The sequence below is a fragment of the Alligator sinensis genome, unplaced genomic scaffold (genome assembly GCF_000455745.1).
Source record: "Alligator sinensis unplaced genomic scaffold, ASM45574v1 scaffold267_1, whole genome shotgun sequence".
NCBI lineage: Eukaryota > Metazoa > Chordata > Crocodylia > Alligatoridae > Alligator > Alligator sinensis.
In genome coordinates this window covers 78,575-103,704 of record NW_005842100.1, presented here as the reverse complement: position 1 = coordinate 103,704, position 25,130 = coordinate 78,575, and the positions used below count along the sequence as shown (strand labels likewise).

The 25,130-nt window shown below is 40.2% G+C and overlaps 1 protein-coding gene across 1 annotated transcript in view; it reads right to left on the bottom strand.

Annotated features, from left to right (window-relative positions):
- Positions 1-244: 244 nt before the first annotated feature.
- The window catches only part of HCFC2 (host cell factor C2), a gene marked incomplete at its 5' end in the record, with an annotated part of 25,451 nt that continues 565 nt past the window's right edge, over positions 245-25,130 (bottom strand). Inside the window, 15 exons of the mRNA XM_006024281.3 lie at positions 245-2,286; positions 6,586-6,871; positions 9,743-9,928; positions 10,590-10,730; positions 11,396-11,472; positions 13,296-13,496; positions 15,489-15,651; positions 15,752-15,855; positions 16,657-16,833; positions 17,729-17,917; positions 18,532-18,635; positions 20,421-20,505; positions 21,341-21,549; positions 23,041-23,201; positions 23,654-23,802. Coding sequence (XP_006024343.1) covers positions 2,261-2,286; positions 6,586-6,871; positions 9,743-9,928; positions 10,590-10,730; positions 11,396-11,472; positions 13,296-13,496; positions 15,489-15,651; positions 15,752-15,855; positions 16,657-16,833; positions 17,729-17,917; positions 18,532-18,635; positions 20,421-20,505; positions 21,341-21,549; positions 23,041-23,201; positions 23,654-23,802 — 2,258 coding nt within the window. The remainder of the gene's footprint in view (positions 2,287-6,585; positions 6,872-9,742; positions 9,929-10,589; positions 10,731-11,395; positions 11,473-13,295; positions 13,497-15,488; positions 15,652-15,751; positions 15,856-16,656; positions 16,834-17,728; positions 17,918-18,531; positions 18,636-20,420; positions 20,506-21,340; positions 21,550-23,040; positions 23,202-23,653; positions 23,803-25,130) is intronic.

The window sequence follows — 25,130 nt, the reverse complement described above, 5'->3', positions numbered from 1 at the left end:
CCGGTGCTGGTTAGATCTCTGCCCACCCACCTGTTTCTCGGTCAGCTGCCTGCCCCTCTTTTGCTCAGGCAGAAACAGCTCACAAAAGGGATAGAAAGGCTGCAAACATAGGCTTATATGCTGTTTCTACATCTCTCCCCCAGAGCACTGTGATTGGAAGGGGACTCGGGGAAAGACCACAGTCACTGGCCAGCTACAGATGTCAGTCCTCCCCCCCCTCCCTCTTCTTAGTTTCTGTTTCTCTGAAAGACTGCCTTCCCAATCTCCAAATTTTTTTCCGAATCAATTGGGAGGGGGTTTTTTTGGTCTTCCAATTTGGTGATTTAGCCTCTGAATTGGGCCGAATCTTCTCCGAATCAAGTCGGCGACCAAAGCTTCGCACACCCCTAATAGACAGCATCAAAGACTAAACTGATGAAGCAGACTTAAACAAAAAGTTTAAAAACCTGTCCATCTGCAGGAAAAAAGCCTTATGTATTTTCAGAATGTAAACACTGCTTCTAGTGAATCTGTTGACATCAGTCATCATAAACAAAACAAGGGTTTTTTCTTCTTCCTCTTTGGAGTCAAGTTATTTATATTACTCCTATGTCATAAATCAACTGTACACTGAGGATTTAAGGTCCCCAGCATCTCCATGTGGCATTACAGATTGTGCTGCACTAGCTAAGGCTGTATTAGCACTTCCATTATGAACTCTACTTTCAAGGGTCCAAAAACTTGGCCATAAAATTTGCTCAAGAATATTTGGGTTATTAAATCTCTTCAAGAATATTTTCCCAATTCTTCCCCCACAAAAGTGAAACAGGCATGTTCATACTTATTTTATATTCTATATTTAGAGGGTTCTTAAGACAAGGTTAAGGGGAAGAAGCAGGTAATTCCACCTTGATACATATTTTTTTGGCATTGAGGGACATGTTTAAAGTGCAAAGTATAAATTTCATTGCGCACGTGCAGAAATTCAGATTTTATAAAAAAATTCTTATTAAATGCCTCAATTTATTCAGCTAAAAACCTTGCACAGCTCAGCCATTTTACTCTACACTTTGGTAAACAATTTTCTATAAGCAGGATTTAAAATGTTACCTCTGTTTCACTACTGCAAACAAATGTTTTTTTTAGCACAGGAATGGATCAACCTCTCTTCCCAACAGCGGTTCTTTCTGACCTAAATAGCAAGCTACTTGATGAAAAAAAATGATAGCTAGGTAGAAAGGAAAATAATGGACTTGATGGGGAGAGTATATAGGTAAAGCAAACGAGCACTTATGAAGCCTAACTGGAATAGATATGTTTACAAAGTTAGCATAATATGTGCAAAACTGCTTACCACGTATTTTAAAACTTTGGTTAAATTTTTAAACAGAAGCATTACAGAAATGTTATGGAAGCAAACAAGTGATTACAAACAAAAGAATGAGGTAAGTTATTTTAGTGCAAAAAGCAAGCATATGCTAAAAGCAGAGCATATGGATAAAAAAAAAAAAGAATGAATCCCATGGAGGGTTTAATAATAGACCAAAAAGGCCTCTTGTAAACATTTTATATTTACAAGTTTAAGATTTGTACAACTAGAAAAGGAAAAATCATAACTACTAGTAGTGCATTTACATTGAGTTTGTTTTTCTTAAGAAAAATGACTTAAGTTTCTATATTTTGTATATCTTTAGGGGATACCTTTAAAGATTTAAGATATTTGTTACAAATAGTAGAAAAAAATTGTTTCTTTACAAAAAGCATATATTAAAATATCCTATACATTTTAAGTTACTATATAATAACTGGAAATGTTTTCTTGCACTCATACCACAGCGGCAATGTGGTATACAACTCAAAAAGAATTTGCTCACAGACCAAGTCTTCATGAAATAACTGTGCAATCACATTCCCTACAAACTCATCTTTGAATACTAGCACAAGTGGCAGAAATGTGTAACAATCACAGGTGCACAAGATTAAATTCTGCTTCAAAAGCCAATTATAGATTTAAAAAACAGGCGATAGTTAAAACTATCAAAGTGGCTATTAAATAGAAAATGGTAAGAATCTAATTTTTCCATCTTCCATAAAAACTAATTCCATGGAGTAATTAAACCCAGGCAAGGTGATATAATGCTGATGCTTAAAATGAAAAAAAAAGAGGCTATATAGTTTTAAGATAAAAAACAATGCAAAAATAAAATATTTGGAGCATTTACAAAATAGTACAAGTGTTAATTATAACTACTACATTCAAACTTGACTTATTACACTGCTTCTACTTTAAACTTGATGTTTTCATTTCTGCAAAAAAGAAAGAGAGACATTGTTAAATATTCCATACCTTCATAAGTGGTCAAACATGCTGACTAGAGCAAATAATTATTTAAGTTTATATTCAGACATTTTGGTATAAATGTTTTTGCCAAACAAAAACATTTATTTGTTCTAACCTTCGCTAGAACAGGGTCAGCAATGTTTTTGGCCAGTGCCAAAAACACCACAACCCTGACACATGCCTCAACTTAACATGCCAGAGGCAAACTGCAGGCAACTGTGAGGGGCCGTTCCTTGATCCTCATTGCTGGCAGGGGCTGCACATGCACCTCCAGGCAGGCAGCAGGGGAGGGGCTGTGGTTGTGCTGCCTCAGCCCCACCCCCCAGTGCCCCAAGGTGCATTTGCAGTCACCACCGGCAACAGAGCTGGTATTGGGGCTTAGTGCAGCTATTTGCAGCCTGTCTGCCGCTTGCTACAATTGCCCAAAGCCTGGACCAACTGTGGCAGGCAGCCGGGAGGCTGCCAACAGTTGTACCAGTCTTTGGAGCCCCAGCCAGGCCCTGTGGAGGTTGCATGTGCACTTCTGGGCAGAAAAGGGCCTAGGGGAGTGCAACCCTGGCCTCTCCCCCACTGCCCACCCAGAGGCATGCATGCAACTGCTGCTGTCACCATGGAACCTGGCCAAGAATCCTGAAGCCCAGTGCAGCTCTTTGCAGCCTCCTGGCTGCCTGTCAGTCAGCCTGGGCTTTGGGCAGCTGCAGCAGGCACACTGCAAACAGCTGCACTAAGCTCAGAGCACTGGCACTGGCTCTATGGCGGCTGCACACAGAGCCTCCAAGCAGATAGCAAGGGAGGGGCCAAGGCTGCATTGCCTCAGTCCCCCTGCCCCTCGGCTGTCTGCCTGGAGGTGCACACGCAGCCACCAACATGGAGTCCACCTGGAGCTCCAGAGCCCAGTACAGCTGTTGCAGCCTCCCACCTGCCACCAGCCAGGGCTTTGGGCAGCTGCTGCCAGCCATGGAGCCCAATCTGCTTGCAGCAGAACTTGCAGTCTCCTGGCTGCCTGCTGTGAGCAGCTTGGGCTCAATGGGTCAGCAGCAGCTGCCCAGAGCCTGGGGTGGCTGTGACGTGCTGAGCAAAATGGCCTTGCTTGCCATGCTCTGGCACGTGTGCTGAGGGTTGCCAACTCCTGGCCTAGAATGTCTAACACCAAGGAGGATTCTTTTAAATTGTCTTTTCCCCACATTACATAACTTTTTACATAGAAAACCGTGCTTTCACTTTCAAACCAAACCCTGCAATTACTGCAGAGGTGATTAAGAGATGACAAACAGCTCACTGATCCAATGAGCCAAGAAAGCACTGTGATTTTAGCCATTTAAAAAAACGCAGTGATTTCATTGTCTCTACTAGAAATGACAGATAAAGTGAACAGAATTAATTCTCCTCATCTGACAGCAAAACATTCTCCTTAAGGGAATAAAAGGCAGGAGGAACCAACTTATTAGTAACTAGGTTAGTGGTTGGCATCAGCAGGATGAAAGTTTTGGGGAATTTAATTTTGTTTTAAATAGTTCTTAGGGTAAAACAATGTATTCTTTCTTCCGCCTTTGTGTTCACCCAAATTAGTGAACTAACTCTGCAGTTGCTATTACTGTATTTACTCAAATATAAGGTGACACCTCCAATAATTAGGAACTACATATGGAAAATCTGTAAATCTGTTATAATTTTCCAGATGTAGAATCTAATTATTGCAAGTTTGCCTTGAATTTGTCCCCTTCCCACTGGGGGACAAATAGATAGATCTGGGGGGCCCTCTGCTCCCCCACCACAACTTCTTCTCTATGCAGCCCTTTCTTCTCACCCCCTTACCATCAGACCCTGCTCTCCCTGAGTACATGGAAGTAAGGGGCAAATCTGAAAACATCAACTTTGAAATAAACATGCATGGAGTAATTTAGTTCATCCCCAGCTGGTGCATTTTACCTTTTTTGAAACTGCTGCAAGTTTTGGCACAGGTACTCCATAAACACACCTCTTAAGCAGCACTTCTTAACCTATGTCCATACAGTACAAACTATTCTTGATATTAAGCCAAATTTAAAAGGCACATGACTTCCCACTGGGCTGGGTCCCAGCAGTGTTTCAAGCTATGGTGACCCCAGAGCTCAGCACTGTACAGTATATTTGTGTACTTCAAATATGGAAGGGGGGGTGGGGGAGAGGGAGTAACAGAGCCAAAGGCTCCTGTTAATTTGAGAGAAACGGAGCAGCAGGGAGAGCCTTCAGACAGGAAAAGCTGCTTATTATGAGGTAACAGGGAACAGCTACCTAGGGATTTACCTGCTACAAGTACTTACTGCAGAACTAGCTGCACTACAGAATAACTCGGCTAGAACCCTACATGGGAGACAAGATATTATGATAGCAGAGGACAGCAGCAAGTCACCCTGGGGGTCAAGCCAGCTAAATCAGGAAACACCTGTGGCCACTCAGGGAGCCACGTGACTGAAAGGGGGACAGCCCAGGAGGTACGTAAACACAGATTCCGAGCCAGGGGAGGCAGTCTGACCCTGAAGCCTGCAAAGGAAAGAGCTCCGTGGCAGGAGAGTTGCAGAGAACTCCTGGCTCACACTTGGGCTAGCCTAGAACTAATGCAAGAAGAATGCTGCTGACTCAGGGCAGAGACAGAGTCCAGAGTGGGGTTATTTTGAGGAAGGCAAAGTGCTGCTGCCATACAGAGCAATATTACCTGGGGTCAAAGGAAGCCTTGTTATACAGGTAGGTAACTACTGCTTATGTTCAGAGCAAGGGAGGGCTTAGCTTGTGCTACAGCCAGAAGGCTTACGCCTTGGTTACACTCTCAACTGGTGGTTTGGGTAAGGCTGAAAAAGGAGTGTGTGGAGGCCACAGTGGGATGCCAGAGGGGCACATGGTGGTTTAAGCCACATGAGGATGCCAGGTGCATGCTTACTTGGCCTGGCTCCACCTTATGGGGGCAGGGCTACACTAATCATAAAGAGTAGGCTGAGAGGCCAATAGAGGAATTCTGGGTATACTGTTTAGGGCCCCATTTGGTGATGTTTGCTAGACATTTAAGGCTGGTGAAGAAAAAGGAATAATTGGAAATGGGAAAGAAAAGTGCAGCTCAGCTGTGGGAATGAAGAGGAAGCCAAGATGTATTCAATATAGTGGTTCACCATGACTTGAAAGAGCTGAGAAGGGCTGAGTGCAATGGACACTGCCATGCATCTTATTCAGATGAATTTCACTAACCATAGTATTTTTGGCACCAAGGGGAAGGTGAAGGGCTGGCTCTAGTCCTGCTGCTGCTAGCCTGGTATTGCAGTACCTCCAGACCCTGGTTTTGTTTGTTTGTTTAAGGGCCAAACACATAAAAAAATAAAAATCTATACGTGTATTTGACCCATATGGGCCATGTATTTTATAGTCATGCTCAGTTTTGGCTGCATTTAATCAACTTCACAGTTGGTTTCCATTACTGAGCACATGCTGCTTCTCATCAGTTTAATCATAGACAACATATTTAATGAGGGTTCCCTGTATGCATATGTAAGAAAAGGAGTTTCCCCATGCAGACTGGGGGGAAAAAACACCCCATCTTATATTTGAGTAACTACGGTATTTCACATATAAACACTGAAGTGAAATAGAAGCACTTCTTTCTTGTAAAACCTGTACAGAACATTCATAAGGGCAGAAATTACACGTAAAACTGGTATAAGCGATCAGAAACTAATTCAAATCTGTAATACAACAGAAGCTTAGTGCACATAAACCACTTTCAAAATGCCCACAACCATTTTAAGATAAACCTGGATGGATGTAGTATCAAACTTAACTGATTTAGATTAAATCTGTTTATTGAACTTCTGTCCCAAATCCCCTTGAGATTCAAGTTAACTCTCAGTCCCCCATCACCCCAGGATGCTTTGCACCTCCCCCCATAAGGTGGGTGGGCTAGCCTTGCCCCAAGCTGTGTTCCAGCCGAGCCAGAAGGCGTGCTCTAGAGCCCCCTGGTTTCTGGCCTGAGCCACTGAAGACATACGGATGCATTTCTAGAATCAAAAGTGAATGTCTGTTCACTTGCTTATCAGTTCAATCTACGCAGCTTAGACCAACCTACAAAGATTGAACTGATTTAGCCTTGGGCTTTTTGACTGTCTGTATTTAGCCACAGACATCAAATTTTCAAGAACTTCATACATGATGCTCTGGAGAACTGAAGAGTTTTGCATTAACAGTTTTCCTAAAGCAAAGCTGAATCCTGTTTAAAACAGTACATTTGGTATCTCCTTTACCTTGGAGCCATCGAACTTGAGTGGCTGGTCCATATCCTCTCTCATTCTTTGCAGAAATCCTGAATACAATAGCAGGTCTAGCAGTGTAATCAACATGGGCATTTGAAAGCTGTGCAGCAGTCACTATACAAGATGTTTTAAGACCACAGTATATTTTCATAAACATAAGCTGATTTGGATTTTCCTGTATGTGTGTGGTACGAACAGCTAAGTAAGCTGAATATTCCAAGATATTTCCAGAGGGTGAAGCAGGAGGCTCCCATGAAAGATGAATGCAATCCACACTCTAAGAAAGAAAGAAAAAAAAATAAAATCAGTCATTAGCTGTATATAAGCATAACACTCTTGATATTCCACTGTAGAATTCAATACATTGCATAAAGTTCCACTGCCATTAAATAGAGACTGTTTAAAACAGGGGTAGGCAACCCCCAGCACGCATGCCAGAATGTGGCACGTGAAGGCATTTTGCTTGGCTCATGTGATTCGAGACGGACAGCAGGGGAGCTGCAAGGGGCCCGATGTTTGTTGTGGCAGTGCAGCCCCAGCCCCTTCCCTCCCATCCACCTTGAAGCATGTGTACATCTGCCACTGGCAATAAGCCGGGCCAGGGCTCTGCAGACCCTGGTGCAGCTGCTTGCAGGCTCCCCACCACCTGCTGTGAGCAACCCAAGCTCTGTAATGGGCAGCAGGGACCAGGCCAGAGCCTGGGCTGACAGTGGCAGGCAGATGGGAGACTGCAAGTGGCTGCACTGGGGTCTGCAGAGCCCCAGCCCAGCTTGTTGCTGGCAGCAAAAAGGGGGGGGGAATGGGACAATAGCAGGGAAGCAGCCAGGGCTGCACTACCACAACAAGGATTGGGCCCCTCACAGCTCCCTTGTCAATTGCCCTAGCATGCCAACATCTAACAAGTTGAGGTTGCAGGTGTTTTTGGCACTCTACCCAAAGATGTTGCCAATCCCTGGTCTAAAAGAACATTTTTCCTCCAACCTGTTGTTTATTCTTCTTCTTCTTCACAGCTTCTGTTTTTGTTGTTCAAGTATTTACTACTATTAATCCGTTACAACACAAGGCCAATGCCGCTACTGGCAAAAACAAGACAAGACAAGACACCTTATCCTCTGGCTCACACATGTATCAAACAAACAAAAATAGAGTAGCACCGGAAGTACATAATATCGGTCTGGCAGTCTGTAACTGAAGAGGTTTGAGATAGATTCCAAGTCTTATCATGGCATGTCAATCACTTTTAGGAACCATGGCTAATTTTAAAGGTTATAACTTCTTAGATTTTTGTTTAAATAAATCTAAAATATCACTTTTCAAAATACAAGAACTGCCATTTACAGGGTCAGACCATAGGTACACACCCATTTCAGCATCTTGTCTCTCAGTGGCAGACTGGATGCTGATGCAGAAAGAGGATAAACTTTAAACTTTTTACTTAATAGTTAACTTTTAGGTCTGCTAAATGTAATGAGAGAGAGAGAGAGAGAGAGAGAGAATATCAATATTTACTTCCTCCCTCTGCACCATTTATTAGTTTGTGAACCTCTATCATGCCCTCTTTGATCATTTCATTTCAAAGCTTAAAAAGTCCCATCCTATTCAGTTTCTCTTTATATGCAAGTCTCTCCCAGTCCCCTGATCATGCTTGCTGCCCTTCTACATCGAGGGTGAAGAATTATTTCAGCTGGCAGGCCACTTAATGAGTTTTGATAAGCTGTCGAGGGCTGCACACAATCTTTCAAAAGATATCAGTTTAATAAATTGTAGATAAAAACAATGCATTAAAAAAAAAAAAAAAATCAAGCATCTACTATAACACATTTTAATTTTATTTTAGAAATATGTGTCCTTATTTATGGTTTTTTTTTGAGTAGCATATATAATAGCTCAAAATGAAATCATACATTTGTACAAGGGTCAGCAAATATTTTTGGGCAGAGTGCCAAAAATTCCAACATCTTACAAGTTGAGGTTGCGGGTATGCCTGAGGCAGACAGTGGGGGTGCCGTGAGAGGCCCAGTGCTTGCTGGGGCAGCCCAGGCTCAGCCCCTTCCCTACAGTCTACCTTGAGGCACGTGCAACTGCCACCAGCGACGAGCGGGCTGGGGTTCCGTGGACCTTGGCACAGCTGCTTGCAGCCTCCCAGCTGCCTGCCACAGCCCACCCAGGGTCTGGGCAGGCCCCTTCTGCCCACCAGAGGCCAAGCTGCTCACAGCAGGCAGCGGGGAGGGTTGCAAGCAGCTGCAGTATGGTCTGCAGAACCCTAGCCTGGCTCATTGCCAGCAGCAGGTACACACATGCTGAGAAGGACAGCAGGGAATGAGGTTGGGGCTGCACTGCCACAACAAGAACTGGGTCCCAAGGCACACATGTCAAGGAAAATGCCTTTGCTTGCCACACACTAGCATGACTGCCAAGGGTTGCCTACCCCTGCTCTTGTATATTGTGTGTAGGGAGGGCGTGAGAGTGCAGGGGTAGTGTGGGTGCCTGCTTGCCAGGTCCCAGGAGCCAGTTGTGGGAGGGAGCAGAAGGCATATGCAGCACAATTAACCCAAGAAGTGTGATCCACCCCCCACCCCAATCTGGCCTACAGCTGCCCCCAACACGCTCCACATGGGGCCAAGCCCAACTTGGGGCAGCCCACACTGTGCTCCCACCCTAGAGCAGCCAAAGGTTGTATACAATCAATTGACGGGCCAGATCCAGTCCATGGGCTGTATTTTGCCCATCCTGTTCTACATCATTTGAGGCGTGTGTATTTACATATGGATCTTTGGATCTCTTGATTTTGTCAACTCTTCCTTCTCCCTGCCCCTCCTCCCACCTACCCTCCCCATCCTACATTTTATTTTTTAAAGACAAGGATTTGAAGTCAGAGCCAGAGGTCTAATAAACGCAGATGTCCGGTAAAAAATGTCTCAGTTGCTATAACCAACATTTCATCCCCTCATAACACTGAGTGTAAATATGGGTGGTTTATAGTAAATCCAGTGGAAGCATTACAGAAAGCATAATTTAGTCATCTAATTTTGATACTATTTCTTACAAGATGTACTCAAGAGTAGAACCCACAAATTCCCAGGTTAAGTCAGCAAACAAAACCTTAGCATTTTAGTCTCCATAACGTTTAATTATCTCAACCTCTCACCTTGGTGATTTTGACTGTTGAAGGTGCCCCAGGAAAACCAGGGATGCAAGTTTTAAATTCACTGACTTTACTAAAAGGGCCTACACCACACCCATTAATTGCAGCAACTCTGAACCTGTACACCGTGCCTGGAAGGAGATCCTGTTTCTTAAGTAACCTGTAGTCTGGAACATCTTCCTTTTCTGTCTGAAAATTTAAATGATACAAAATTCACATAAATGTTTAAAGTTAAACTGTTATATTATAGAAGCCTGGGAAGAAAAGCTTCTAACTGCTATGTGTAAAGCAATTTTTGACCACTGTTTTACTGAGAGACGTTCCTGACTGACCAGGATGATAATGCTTAGCTGATCATCATTGTCAATGTCTGTGAAAAAGGCAGAAGAAATTATTTTTTTGGTAAGAAACATGGAGTTAATTTTCATTAGTTGCATAGCTCTATTACTTTTCTTGACAAACACACTAATAATACATTATACTTCTCCTACTAAATAAGAGAAAAAACACCTTCATCAGCGGTATTAAAGTTAAGACAAAAAAAAAAAAAAAAATCAAAGAGTGCAATTCTTTATTTATACTTCTTGAAAAGCACTTCTTGACCAGACTTCACCTTCCTGTGTCTGTGAACAGATTTTGTTCCCCTCCCCACTGAAACTGAAGGCAACTGCATAAATAGCTTTTAAGTTATGCATCTGCAACAATTTCAAGCCTCACTTTGCATTTTAGAGATTACAGTTTTTATGTTCTGTAATCAGAAAATTTCCAAGTTCCAATCTCAAGAGTTAGCAAACCTAGGCAACAAATTGAAGGAAGGAAGGAAAGGAAGAACAAACAACATAGCAGCTACCTTGTTTGAGATGCTTGCTTTTTCTTCTGGTAGCAAGTAGAACTGGCTCACCAAAGCACTGCTGTTTTTAAAAATTCCCACATCATACCACTGTCGTTCTCTTGTTTTCACTGTTGCCATCTGCCTTAATGGGGTAGTTTTCTAGTATTTGAGGAACATGTTATGTAGACCATCCATACTTCAATGTAATATAAAAAAAGTCACATTTCAAGACTCGGATACACATATTGATTCCCAATCACTCTGGTATGTTACATTTTATCATTATTTGAAATGTAGTTAAAAACACTGAGTGCTTAAATTGGTTAAAAGTGTTGGTTCTTCAAAAATCCAACTTGGAAGGTATGTTATTAGAAACAGACAGCTCATGTTCTGCTGCTAACTCTGAGCATCATGCCTGGAAAGGGGGTCCCTTCCAAAAAGGACATCACCACTTTAGAACTTTGTAGACTAAGCAGTTCTGTACTATAATCTCAAAGTTCAAGGGATCTTCATTAAATGAACTACAAGAATACATACTTTCAACTGAAGTACTGTATAGAGAAATCATACTTTATAATCATGTATAGATAGTTCTACTGTGCTGAGTGATAAACAAGAGGGTTTAGAATTCAAATATGTAACTAAGCCTCCTCCTCTCCTTTCCAAAATCATTGCTTCAATATAACCAAATTGTTTGCAACTGGACTGGATTATTCACCATAACGCTGTGAAGTAAAACATTTTGTTATTTTTTAAGTGTGAAGGTCCCTCTAAACAGTAAAACAACATTTATTAGTTCTGATTAGACAAGGTCACATACTTACAGGTAAGCGTTCATTTGTATCATTTCTTTGTCCAGGGCTGACCCTATTTGACTGCATTATAAAAGTTGATTCATCCACTAGAAACAAGAATTATATTAAAAGCCATTAGTTGACTCAAAACATTTTCATGTAAACACAAAAACTTTACAGCTTCATTTAGTAAGCATCTTTTGCAGAAGTCTAATATTATAGATACATTTTATTGTTTTACAAACAATTCTGTTTACAGCCTGAACAATACTAATAAATTCAACTGTTAATCATCAGTTACTTATGTTAATTTTACAAAACACTGTAACATTTTTTTGATATTGCAAACAGAAGACCCAATACTGAATTAAGACTTTGGGTCTGGAACTGCATCTAAATAGCGACAGAGTTTAACTGTGTGAGAATACATCAGACTGTGGCATATATTGCCCAGTCAGTATTAAACATTTGATTTTTAATGCAATGCTCACACAAATAACTACAGCCAAGACATTTGAACAGAATACAACAAAGTACATTATTAAAAAAATAATGTAGTAATAGGATGAGAAACTAATTATTTTAGTCAAGTTTCAAACAAATCTGAATCATTATTCCAAATATGTGAACAAAGGAAGATTGTGTTAGTATTCAGTCTTGACATGTCTTTTTAAAAACAAACAAACAAACAAACAAACAAACAAACAATCCCTGAACAAAACGTCTTGCACTTACAAGCAGTATTACAAGAAGGTTAAACAAGGACATGCTTCTCAGTTATTTTTAGGCTAGAGCAAGTTTTGACTCTTCACTTCCATTAAGCTATTTTGCACTGGAAGTTTGCACATTAAGGTTTACATTAACTGTTTATTTCAGAAATTTCAATCAGCTTATGAAAAAAACACTGCAAATGTAATAAATTTATCTTATGAACTGTTCAACTTTGGTATGAGGCTCCACAATGTTGAGAAAGTCAAATGAAAACCTCTGATCATCTTAGCTAATTCAAAGTGGTAGACATGCGTTACAGGCACCAAAACTGGCCACCACTGTTACCTGAACAGTGGATTCCTAGGCCATGTAGAGATATTTGGTTTCCCCCGGGAGAGTCACTGCTGTCCCAGAAGAAACCACAAGTATATAGAAGTTCAGGATTTTTCACCCAGATCAAAAATGGTCGTTCTGGAGGGAGTGTGGGGGGATGGGAAATTACCTGGGAACAGCCAAGGTTAAATTGCTCCCAAGAGACTTTCTCCTGGCAGTGTGAATATCTGTATATGTTGTTTTCCAAGAGGAGCCACAGTAGCCCTACACTCCCAGCCAGGGAGCATGTCACTTACTGGACTTGGCTGCTCCAGCCAAGCAGGGAACAGAAGACATCCCCTTCACAAATCTCACATTGTGCTGCAGGGAGAGACAGGCCGTCTAGGTCAGCCAATCAGGGCTGCCCTGTGTACCGGTACCATTCTGCTGAGGCAAACTGAGGGAGCCCGCGTTGAATGTGCATGTTTAGCTCTATGGAATCCAAGCAGTTACGATATGCATGGCAGTCCTGTGCCGAGACATGCTGTGCCTGCTCTGTGCACAATGGCTTCCAAAAATGGAAGGAACATAGCTGTGTTTAGTGCAGTGCTGCATATATACCAATAAGCTCTGCTCTGTAACAATGCACCAAAGGAACTAAACTCGTTTCAGTTCAGGAGCCACATAGAGCAAACACATACAGCTTGCTCACATAGACAAAAGGAGTTTACAAGAACTTTCTTCACTTGGAAGAAAGATGTCACTCAATTTCCAAATGTCATCAACTCCTGAAGCACTATTCCAAGCCCAGGTACTAGCCAAAATGAGAAACCCGCCACACTAGAAGAATTTTGATGGCCTTAGATAAATATGGCTCAAAATACAGTATGTGAAACACATTTCAAACCTTCAGATTTTGAATTGAATGTTGTTAGTGAAGTTTCATCTTTAACAACTGCCCCATTTGTACTTGATGACTCAGTTTTAACAGCCTGCTGGGTTACCATAGTTTGTGTGCTGGAGATATTACTGGATACAGAAGCATCAGGATTTACATTTCGTGTGTCCAAGTCATGTAATTCACCTACATTAGCTGAAGCCTGAAGACCTAAAATATAGAAAAGATAATCCTGAGTTCAAATAAGATAGAAACCAACGAATACCTTGATCCAAGTATTTTAATCTTCTATAGAAATGGATTCTAGCCAAACACAGACCAATGTTAGCCTTGTTATATTCATTCCTAGCAGCATCTTTGGTATTATTAATTATTCTACTCATACAAATCTACAATTTATTTTTTTTCTTTGAATTATGCATAAGATGAAAAAAATGTGTGCAGGAGATATTGAAATACTCCAGGTATTCCTGAATTGATAATATATGTCTAATCGGTTTTCAAGTCCACTATTCAGCTAAAAGTTAGCATGGTCAGACAAAACTGGGTTGAAAGAAATGCCTAATACCAAAAAGAATCACCCAGACAAGTACAAAGTCTTAAGCCTTTGCAAAATGTACAATGTACTGACTAAGATTTTATCCTGTAATAGTTAGTTTCTGGGTTAATATGTCATATGCCCAAGTTTTCCCCACAGTAGCTGAATTGGACTCTTTAAAAAACCCACCATACAAGCACTGACATCATCTCAATCACAGGACATAATCAAGTACAATTATGTTAGACCAGTTGTTCACAGCTTACAAACTCAAGGCATCCCATAGAAAATGCCAGCTCTTAGCTTTCACTTGTTTTTTTGCCTTCAGAAAAATAGAGCAATTCTTCTGATGCAAACCCCCCACCCCCAAACAAACCTCAAACCAAAACAAAAAGCCTGAGAAAGACCACAACAGATCAGAACGGTTTTGACACTATGGGTTCCCATTTGAAAAATCCAAGTTTATCTTACAAATCATGTATCGGCATTTGCACACGTAACAATACTAATACTGTGCATCACACTACGGTACCCTTAAAAGGATTTTGTGGCATTACGGTCAAGAGCATCATAATTAAACAGACTACCCAATTCAGCCAATGTTACTGCTAAAAAGAATTACTACTGCTTTAAGTTTGCAGACTACACCAGTTATGTACAAGTACATTATATTCACTACTATACAGGTACTTCTCACTTAACATTGTCCTGGTTAACGTTGTTTCGTTATTACATCGCTGATCTATTAGAGAACACACTCATTTAAAGTCGCACAATTTTCAGTTATAACATTGTTTGGCTGCCGCCTGCTAGTAAGTAACTAATGTGATGTAATTGGATTTGCTTAACACTGTTTCGCTTAAAGTCACCTTTTTCAAGAACATAATTACAATGTTAAGCGAGGAGTAGCTGTATTTAAAAGATGCTGTACGTACTTCTCTCTGGTGAAGAACTGCATATGACATTTGATTGTCAAAAAAATAAATAAATATAGCCTTAACAACTTCATGCCTTCTACAGGATCATGAACTGAGAACGTTAGGGTCGTCTTTCCCCACCACCCTTCTGCTAAACATGCACAGTAACTTTGAGACCCAACTTAAAAAAAAATATTAAGGTAGGGGTGTCTAAAGATACAGCCGGAGGGCCAGAACCCCATCATCCAGCCCCCTGGCACTGCTCCCAGCTCCAGAGTTGACCCAGACACTGCACAGCACACATCTCAGCTAGCCTGTGACCCATGCCAGCCACCCCACACTCGTCTACGACACTCCACACAGCACCTGCCCCAGCTGATGCAGGATGTGTTGTATGGAGTACCTGCTCTGGCTAGTCCAGGATCTACACTGCATGTGGTGCCCCACCTGTCGCTGCCCCAGGACAGGTATTGCAGTGTGAGTTTTGGACTGGCTGCCATGTGGAATGCATGTTCGCGGGGGGGTTGGGGGGCGAGGGGTGGCCTTCATGGGCCCAATCCACCCCACAGGGCTGGCTATGCACCATTCATTGGGCCCTTTGGGCTAAATGAGTTTGACACTCCTGGATTAAGGCATCTAATAAACTATCGAACTGAAAAAATATCAACAGCCATATTTGTCTAGGTTTATGGAAACAATTAAAAAAAAATTCGTTCTTCCTGATTCTCCTCTGTATAGGCCTTTTACCTGAAGTGCAAGCTGGCAAAAACGAAGGGGCATTTGACTCTTTGAATCCTTTAGAATCTGTATGGTTTTTTGTAGTTTCTTGCATAACCGTATTTTCAGGTTCTGTCTTATTTTCTTTAGCTTCTAGTTTTAATAATGAATTAGATGAAACAGAAACATGTACCTAGCCAGAAGAACATAATTGTTAGTTGGCAAAGTAGTGTGAGGAGCAAGACCATCACCGACACCTTGTCACCATCTGACACTATTAACTTTACACTTACATTATTAGGAACCATGTTATTTGCATGGCCATGAAGATCCAGCTTGATTTCTGGGGGAAGCACCATATTCACAGACTGCTGACTTTGATGTATAACAGGAGCACCTAACAGGTAAACAAAACCAAAACCAAACCCATCAATTGCATCAGATATTAACATACTTTGTATGGAATTGCTGTTATTCCAATTAACAAGACAAGGTAGGGTAGCATATAAAGAGATCTTTGTGTAAATAAGAATCAGATTCTTGTTACAGTATCAGAACACCAAAGTAAAGCTGTAAAGCCAAACCAAAGGAAATCCACCTCCCCACACCAAACACTTCCTTCTCCCTCAGTCATGCACAGAAGATTCCATACAACTAGATAAACTCATTTTAGAATTCTTTCCCCACATCTTCACGAAATGCCCTTAGAGCCAGATTTCAGAATATTCACCTAGCGAAGTACAAAATGCATTCTATATACCAATTCCACGCAACCCTTTGTAACAGGGTGACCCAAAATGGAATTTACTGCATTTAGGACTTTGAGTATGACTGTGTTATGAAAAATAAATATATCCATAACTTTACTCCATAAGGAAGTTCTAAGCTCAGCCTGTTCTAGTTTGTATCAAGGGACTTCCCCATTATACAGCCAACTCAGGTCCAGGAAACACTAAAGTGGCTTAAAGCCAAGTTTCCCATCCTCAACCTGCATTGTATGTTCCCTTGTACAAAGGATTTGTACGACAAATCCTTGCCTATGCCTAGGGAACATACAGTGAAGGTTGAGACTGAAAACTTGGCTTTAAGCCACTTTAGTGGCTCTCTCAGGCTATCCTTTTTCAAGCTAAATTTCTAATGCATTCCTTTGTAGGGTGCAGTGGTTTTATCACATTTAAAAGACATATTGCATTGTTACCCTGTGAACTCAGCAATGATGCTTCAGGAACCCCGGTGACAGGTATTCCAGACACTGGCAAATCAGCATTTAATTGAAGAAGGTATCCTTCAACTGTAGGAACTTCATCCCACTTAACTTGAAAAGAATTAGTAGTAGCTCTGATCAGCTGCACCTGTGATGGTGCTGGCGGCTTTTCTAAAAGAAACCAATGAAATACAGTTGGAATATTTAGCTCTTCTAGGCCAGTTCAAAGAATATCTGTGTAATGACAACTCAACAGTGCACATTTCTTGAACTATTTACAATACAGGCCCAGTAACATAACACTTTTCAAAACAGGTTATGAAATATGAAATACACCAGAAATATTAAAAGGTGAAGAATAAATATTGTTTTTAAGACACTGTAAAAATGTACACAGAGCTTTTCAAAAATAATTTGGCAACAGAAAAGGTCATTGACATTCTGGGACACATACACGGAAGCATCATATATGATCAAGGAGAATAAGCTTCCTTAGTTGGGGATTATATGCATTAAGCATTTTTGGAACTTTAGTGGGACAGAATTCACAAAGATTCTTCCAAAAAAGACTATGCAACCACCACATGGAAGAAGAAGAAAGGGGACATGCGCGCGCGCACAAAAAAACCCCAAAACTATGTATAGTTTCATTAAACAATCTTTCACAAGTACCTGAAGTATACCAAGACCAAATACAAGAACTGTTAATGGGTAAATGAGAAGAGCAACAACTAAAAATGGAAGTTAGGAAAATTTTAGACACTTACAAAAAAACATTTATTATTGCTTAGAATGTGCCCTCCAGCACCCTGAATTCAAGCATTTTAGTAATGTTGTGAACTTAGTCACGCATCTCTTACACAGGTCTTCAAATAAATAATTTTACTAAAGAACTACAGCAGTAATCTTTGAAATCAGCACCACAGAAGCACAAGTGTTTCACTAGAATAAGTTCTGGAATGTAAACGTTCATTGAACTTATCTTCAAAATACTTGTAATGTCAAGTTTCCATATCAAACTGATATGCGTTTCTTATAACTGGGCCTCTATGATGTTCTGACTCACCAGTATCTAGATACCAAAGATCCTTGCAGCAAACTTGATTGTTCCAAGCTTTTCTGTAACCATCTCTACCACTCCAGATGTAGAGACGAGTGCCAACTGCCACAGCACAATGTCCAGCTCTTGGCCCTGGTAACAAGTTACTATTGTCTTCCGGACAATCTGGTATTAGACTTATCCATTCTGTGGTATCTAATAAGCAAAACTTGAAAAAATCAGTGTCTTTTTGATATAATATGCCTTTCTAGTAAAAGAAAAAAATGGAAGTGATCAACTACAAAAAATACAAAAGTTTATATAAATATCTCCAGTACCCTCTATCCAGCAGGACATCATCTAAGCATAGACCTCAAATAATTTGTAGACATTGTATTATAACCCCAAAATAATTTTGAAGATGACATTTTCCTGATCTTCAATTGCCTCATAACACTGGGCAAAAACACTGCGGAGATCTTGAGGTAGTGCAATTAACTGGCTCCTGGCAACAGCCTTGTTTAAGACATTTGTCTTACAGTACAATCCTATATTATAGTAAACAGGGCTATGTCTACAGCAGAATCACCCCAGCAAAGTATTTTACAACACAGCTGAATGCTTACAACCCACTGTCCAAACCACCTCTTCTTGGATTAAGTGCACACTACCAAACTCTGCTACTGATCTTGGTAAGACATGAAAACTGGTGCCTAGTTTTAAAGTCTAGGTTTACAACTTCATAATGTTTTTCAAGAATTTACTCAGGTTATTGGTTAAAACAAGCATTCAATATATTATCATCAACCAAAAATGCAGAAAACACTAACCCAAATTTAGGTAAGAAAATGAACTGGTACACTTCCATTCACTATCCTGAGCAGAAATCTCACCCTCTGCTGCCTGTGGAACCCATCCACCAAAAACATACATTCTGAAAAATACAGGGGGAAGGGATGGGAGGAGAGGGGGAGGGGAGGAGAGGGGGGGGAGAGAGAGAGAGAGAGAGAGAGAGAGAGAGAGAGAGAGAGAGAAAGCTAATTAGTAACTTTCACAGCCCTACTGTATTGTTCTGTACCTCATCACAGACTAAGAAAAAACAATATTTATATTATTTACAACTACCAATTGTGGTTTACATGACATTGTTCATGCCCCATGTCTCTTTCTACAGTGTACTGTTACAGGTCCCTAGCTAAGTGCTGAATAAAATAAGTGAATGAAAAAAGTACTACATATTATACACTACAGCTTTAAATTAATCAGAGGCCTCTGAAACTGCTAGCACTGTTGGAAGTTAAATTTACACAGAAGTTCTACACCCCTTCCATGCAAAACTCACAGCAGACCTTCTTAAGTTGGAACATTGTCAGATATCAAGAATAAAAAGGTAAGGTACAGGTTAGTCTGATAAAAATTTCTGACAAAACCAATAAAAGAAAAAGAAAAGTTAGGCTGTGTTAGAGGGTACCTACAAGTACTCCCCCACCCAAGTTGATACAAAATAGACAAGTGCATTGACTTTATCAAGGTTACAGGATTTAGTGTTAGTTTACCAAGCAGCCAGAGAAGGAGAGAGATACATGCATACTTCAGCTGGGTTACATGGTTCAAGTCTGCTGATGGAATTTTATAGGGATAAGTATGCATGGTGCTTGAAAGCAGCTATGAAATCAAAAGGGTAATCATCATCGATAGGCATGGTGAACTTGGTCACCCAAATTCAAGTGAGATTAAGTGAAACTGGAACAGGTAGAGAGTGGCTGGTAGGATGATAAGAATAGAGACTTTTTTTTTTTTTTTTTTAAATAAGGGATAAAAGCTAAAAGAGCATATGTATTTTCCCCCCTCTCCCAATGTATGTATAGACAATTTAAACTAAAGGGCAATGAATGAGCTTCCGAATGGAAATTAGAAGGAGGTTCCTAGCATTAAAACAGTCAGGTTTTTTTGAACAAGCTTCCAAATAGGGTAGTGGGGGCAAAAAAACTGTATGTTTATTAAACGGATCTTGATGGGTCCCGTGATAGCAGAGGACTAGATTCAATCAGCCAGGAAGTCCCTCCCTGTCTTATATTTTTATACTCAACTCTTTCCTGTATCAATGCCAGGAGAAGGTATTTTTAACAAAATTCTCTATCAATCAAACAACATATTTTTGGAATTCTAAACATTAGAGTGGCATTTAAAAATACCCCCACCCCTCTTTATAAATCTGGAATAGCACTCTCCCTTCTTCCTCAACTCCTGTATATTACAGTGCTGAGGCACTACACATCTAGAACACAAGGCATCTAACTGCATACTACTTAAAATCTATGATAATAAAACTATCATGGTTCATGAGTTATCATTATGAAACAATAAAATAAAACCCTCATGAATGATTATTTCACATTTAAAAAAAACTGTTTCTAGATTAGTGCTTTTTATCATTTGCTAAAACCATTACTTTTCACTTAAGTAATAATGCATTGGACTGTGCCCCCTACTGATAGCAGGTCCATGTTACTATAGTTCATAAACTACTTTAACTTGGATAATGACATTAATTCCTACAGTCTCTAGGGATACAACAATATCCAAAATAGCATTCCACAAGGCCAAAATTGTTTACACCAAACACTGGTGGCAAGAGTAATCCAATATAGAAACACTATAGCATCATTCTCCTACTAGGTGTACCTTTCTAGAGTTGAGCTTTTAACAACAGACATACTTGTTTCCTATTACATTGGCCGTATGGAGACTGCGGGGAAGTGGCACTGTCCCTTTAGTTTCTGGTCTTGACCAGGTCATTGTTCCTTTAAAAAAAAAAAAACAAAAACAAAAACACACACACCACACAGAGAAATCATTAAGATAAAAATTCTGTATCTGTGCATCTCTCTATCTAGATTTCAGGAAGTGCTAAGTATCAAATGCAACTAAGCAAGAAAGCTAAACTAATTCCTATGTCAGTGATTCTCAACCAGGGTGGTGGGACATGCCACCAGATCCTCTGAAGGGTGCTGTGTGGCATGATACAGTAAGCAGATAAACTAAGCAGAAAGTACAGGCTCAGGCTCGTCTGCCTGGGCAATTCCCCATCCCTACTGCTGGGGAAGGATGCAAGGGCTGCATTGTACACATTACTTTTTTTTTAAATTTTGTGAATAGAGTGGCACCCAGTTATGTAGAAGGTGCTTCAAATCCAAAAAGGTTGAGAAACACTGACTAAAATGTTAATAATACTTTAATAACTTCAAAATAGAAAAATATTTTCATACTTAAGCTTCTTTCCAACCCTCATATAAAGAGTTGACAAATATTAACCGATCCAGCAAACTGAAACTGAGATTACACTCCCAATCCATTAATACGTTTCAGTTTTTATAAGACCCTTTAAAACACCAGAGTGAAAATGAATACTGCAAAATACTAGCAGTGACAGAAAATGCAGGTGTTATAGACTTTAAAAAAAAAAAAAAAAAATCAGAATGTCTTAACCCAGTGAACAATAATTTATAGTTGAACACGGGCAAATCTTAGTAAACCCTCCTAGGTAACTGAGTTTAATACATCATTTACCCTCAAAAGCTTTCATTTTTCCTCAACACTAGATATGCCCCGAAACAGATACTCTACTTGGACACTCACCTATGTCAAGTTCCCAAAGATCATTAAGTCGACAGCCACACATCCCTCCAAAAATATACATCTTTGGAATTCCCAAATCTTTTCTGCAATATATGATGGATGTGTGAGATTCTCGAGGAGAAGGCAAGATCCCTTTTGTCACTGGAATGCTCCAACCTATGACTCCAGAACCATGTTGTAGTTCCAGTTCATAGAAGTCATTTAAATATCTAGGGCAAGATATTAAAAAAAAAAAAAAAAGTTTCATTAAACAATATATAAATGGCAATAATACAGGTAAAATATATACAGCTCTTTATATTAAGGACCCTGTACCATGGTAAAGGTCTAATTTTAATTTTCCAGTACCCCTCAAACATGATGGTATTCTGTACAACAAAATAAGGAGGATCCAATTTGGAAGAGAAAAGGCAGCTGAAAAAGAAGGCTAATATTAATTTTAAGAAATACCTTTGAAAAAAAAATAGTGATAGTTAAGAATGAGAAGCAGTGAAATAAGGTGGATTTCAGATCATGAAAAACTATAATGGTATAAATCACACATCTAGAAAGCCTGCTTTCATGCCATGTCTGATGCACAATATTCCATGAAAAAGCCTAGCAGAAACTGGCACCAATGTTCTTAGCGTGATTCACCACATCAGAAAAAGCATCCTCAGCAAGTGAGACGTTAAAAGCTAAACTTATAAATACACTATGTCAGGGGTTGTCAACCGGGGGTACGCGTACCCCTGGGGGTACTTCGAAGGGTCCCAGGGAGTACACAAGGGCAGGTGGAGATAGAGAGCTGCCACCCCACGCTGCTACCTCACAGGGGCTGAGCCGGGGCAGAGCTAGAGCAGGACTGCAAAGACGTTGAACTGACACCACTTGCCAAGCCCCTGCTCCACATCTGGCCGCTTGCTGTTGCCACCGCCCCGGGGTACACTTACTAAAAAAGGGTATACCAGGAGTACACTTATTTAAAAAGGTTGAAAATCCCTACACTATGTCACAGTGTATCAGATGATGGGCAAGATGCAAACAAAGGGGACAAGAAGGGGAAAACAGGCTATTTATGTGCTGAAGTTCTTAGGGTGGTCAGGGGAATGTACCGTTTGTTGTTGAATTGAAATAAATTATTTACTTGCAAGTTCCTTTTACAGAATTGTTTGTATTTTGGTTTTCACTTCAGCCAAATCTTATTTAGCAAATGGAAGAGAGATTTGGAACAGTTAACTGTTGTGACTAGCCACCTTCACTGAAGATCAAATGGGTGAGAGAGAGTCCACAACTCTTGATACTTTGTTTTATCCAAATGGTCGCTGTTAAATCAAATTTACAATTGTAAATAAAGTAACTCATCAATACAAGCACACTTCATGGTTACAAAAAAAAAGGCTTCCAGAACCAACAGACTAAATGAGGAAGATTCTCAAGGCTTCAAATTAGTTTGAAGAAATTCATATTAAAAGCTACAAAACTACACACCAAAGTTTTAACATGCTATTAAGCTGAACTATTATTCAAAACCCAACTCAAAAGGTCAGAAAAACTTCAATCTGACAGATGACTGAAGGGAAAGGAGACAAAAGTTCAGAAATGTATCATCAAATCCTAGGGATCAGAAAAAAGGGAGTCTAAATAATTTCCAGTGTTGCTAAAGGAACACACTACAGAAAAGACTCTACGTGTTTTGTTCAAACCCAGTAAACATATACCTGGGAACATTATTGTTTGAATCTTCACTTTCATTTGCAAGGCCACCAAATAAGTAACACTTGTTGCCGTATAATGAAAAACTGTGGCCAAGTCGAGGACAAGGTGGGGAACCAGTAGATGGAGGCTGGGGTTTTACTTTTTTCCATAGCCATCGACTTGCCTTAAAGACAAAAAGACAGACATCTTCAGAAATCACAAATTTATATTCTATAAACAAACATAATTTGAGAACCCAAATGACAACAATTTGGAATATTCTTTGTTTGTTTTCTGTGCAAACTTTAGTGGACTATTAAAAATTTCCCGGTACCCTCCTAACACCAGCATGAACAAAACAAGCTAGTGAAAGTGCCAACAAATTCATGAAGACCTACTCACTCACTAGCCATTGCGTACATTATTCAGCTTTATTTTGCTTTGACAGAATAAAAGAATACTTAGTTTCTGTTTCAAGCCATGTTCTCTTCATATTTATATCCTATTTTGAAGATTTATTTTCTCTTCAAGCTGCACACAAACCCTATACAACTTTCAAATGACACTGATAATGCACAATATGCATTTAATAAAATGGATAAGTAATGCAATATTTGAAACTGCATCGTTTCATACCTGTAATTCATATATATCATTACTGTATCTTCCATATTCAACCATTCCTCCAAATACTAGTATTCTGGTGCCATCACAAACAAAACCATGAGCCGCACAGCCTGGAGGGATATCTCCTCTAACAGCAGGAAGAAACCACTGATTTGTAACTACAGCAAAATAAATAAATACAAATGTTTAAACAAACACAGAAAGGAATTAATATGGATTTAACATCTCTATCCCCAGAAGAGGGGGACAGGCTATTCATCCTTCTTCTTCTTTAATAAGCATGAGTGGTTGTCAAAGGGCAAGGTTATTCAAGGACTTTTAAAAGTAAAGTCAGTTAACAAGGGAAATAAAACTTTCAAAATACCTCTGTAAAACAGGAGATACTCAATATACTAAGGAATACAAGGCCACTTTGGTTAAGCAACTCACCCCAGTTCACAGGCTGGGTCAGTAGCAGAGTCAACAGAAGAGTCCAAAAGTTTAGGCTCCCAGTACCCTTTACACTAAACGCTAGAACACCCTAGGCATCATCTTATACTACAGAAACTTTACAAAAGAGTTTCAATAATTTGTAGCCGGGTCAAATAACAATCAAGTTTAATTAGCTCGGTGTAGAACTAATGCTAAAAAAAAAATCCTGCAATTAAGAATATCCCCAGTAACAGCATGGCCCAGCTCTCTTGTGCACACATCACCCATCCTAGCTTTTATTCCACAATTCTTACAAGGTAACAAAACAATAAACTGTCACAATGAAACAAGGCCAAAGGCCTATATACCCTTGTGCTACAATATTTCTTTACAGGGACACTTAGTTTGAAATCTAATCAAAAATACTTTTGTTATACCCAACTCTAAACCCATCTGCCAGATGGGAATGTTCTGTACATTCACAATTATACCATCATAACTTTTCTCTTTCTGCTATCAGACCTACTCCCACACTAGCAGCCTCTGACACAGAAATTAATTCCACAAGAAATATTGCAAACATACCAAATGCAAAGATTGAACCTCACTCTAGTGCTGTCCACAGGTACAATTGAAATGTTTGCTTTGGGAGTCTACTACCCCCATTTACATACAGCAACCTCTCTACCTGCCGGCTGCTGACAGAACTCTGCTCAGAGGAAACTTCCTTCCTCTATGCCAGCTACTTTCATGCTCTCAGCCTTCAGCCAAAGTACTGCCCCCAACATCATACCGCCACGTCTTCAGTGGGTTTCTGCTCCTACAGCCATGCCGCTGAGGGAAGGATGACAGCAAGATCTCTCCCACCATCAACTTGGGGGCATCCTTTTTAAACCTTCCCACCCCACCTCCTCTTTGTAAATAAATAAATAATAAAACACCCATGACAGCTTGAGACTACTCATGGTCCTCCGAGAGAGCCAAGGCTTTCTGAGGGTGCTCCATTTTCTGGGAACTGGTGCACCTAGAGAAGCTTTTGAGCTCCAGGCAATTTTCGCCAGCATGGCTCCGTGCA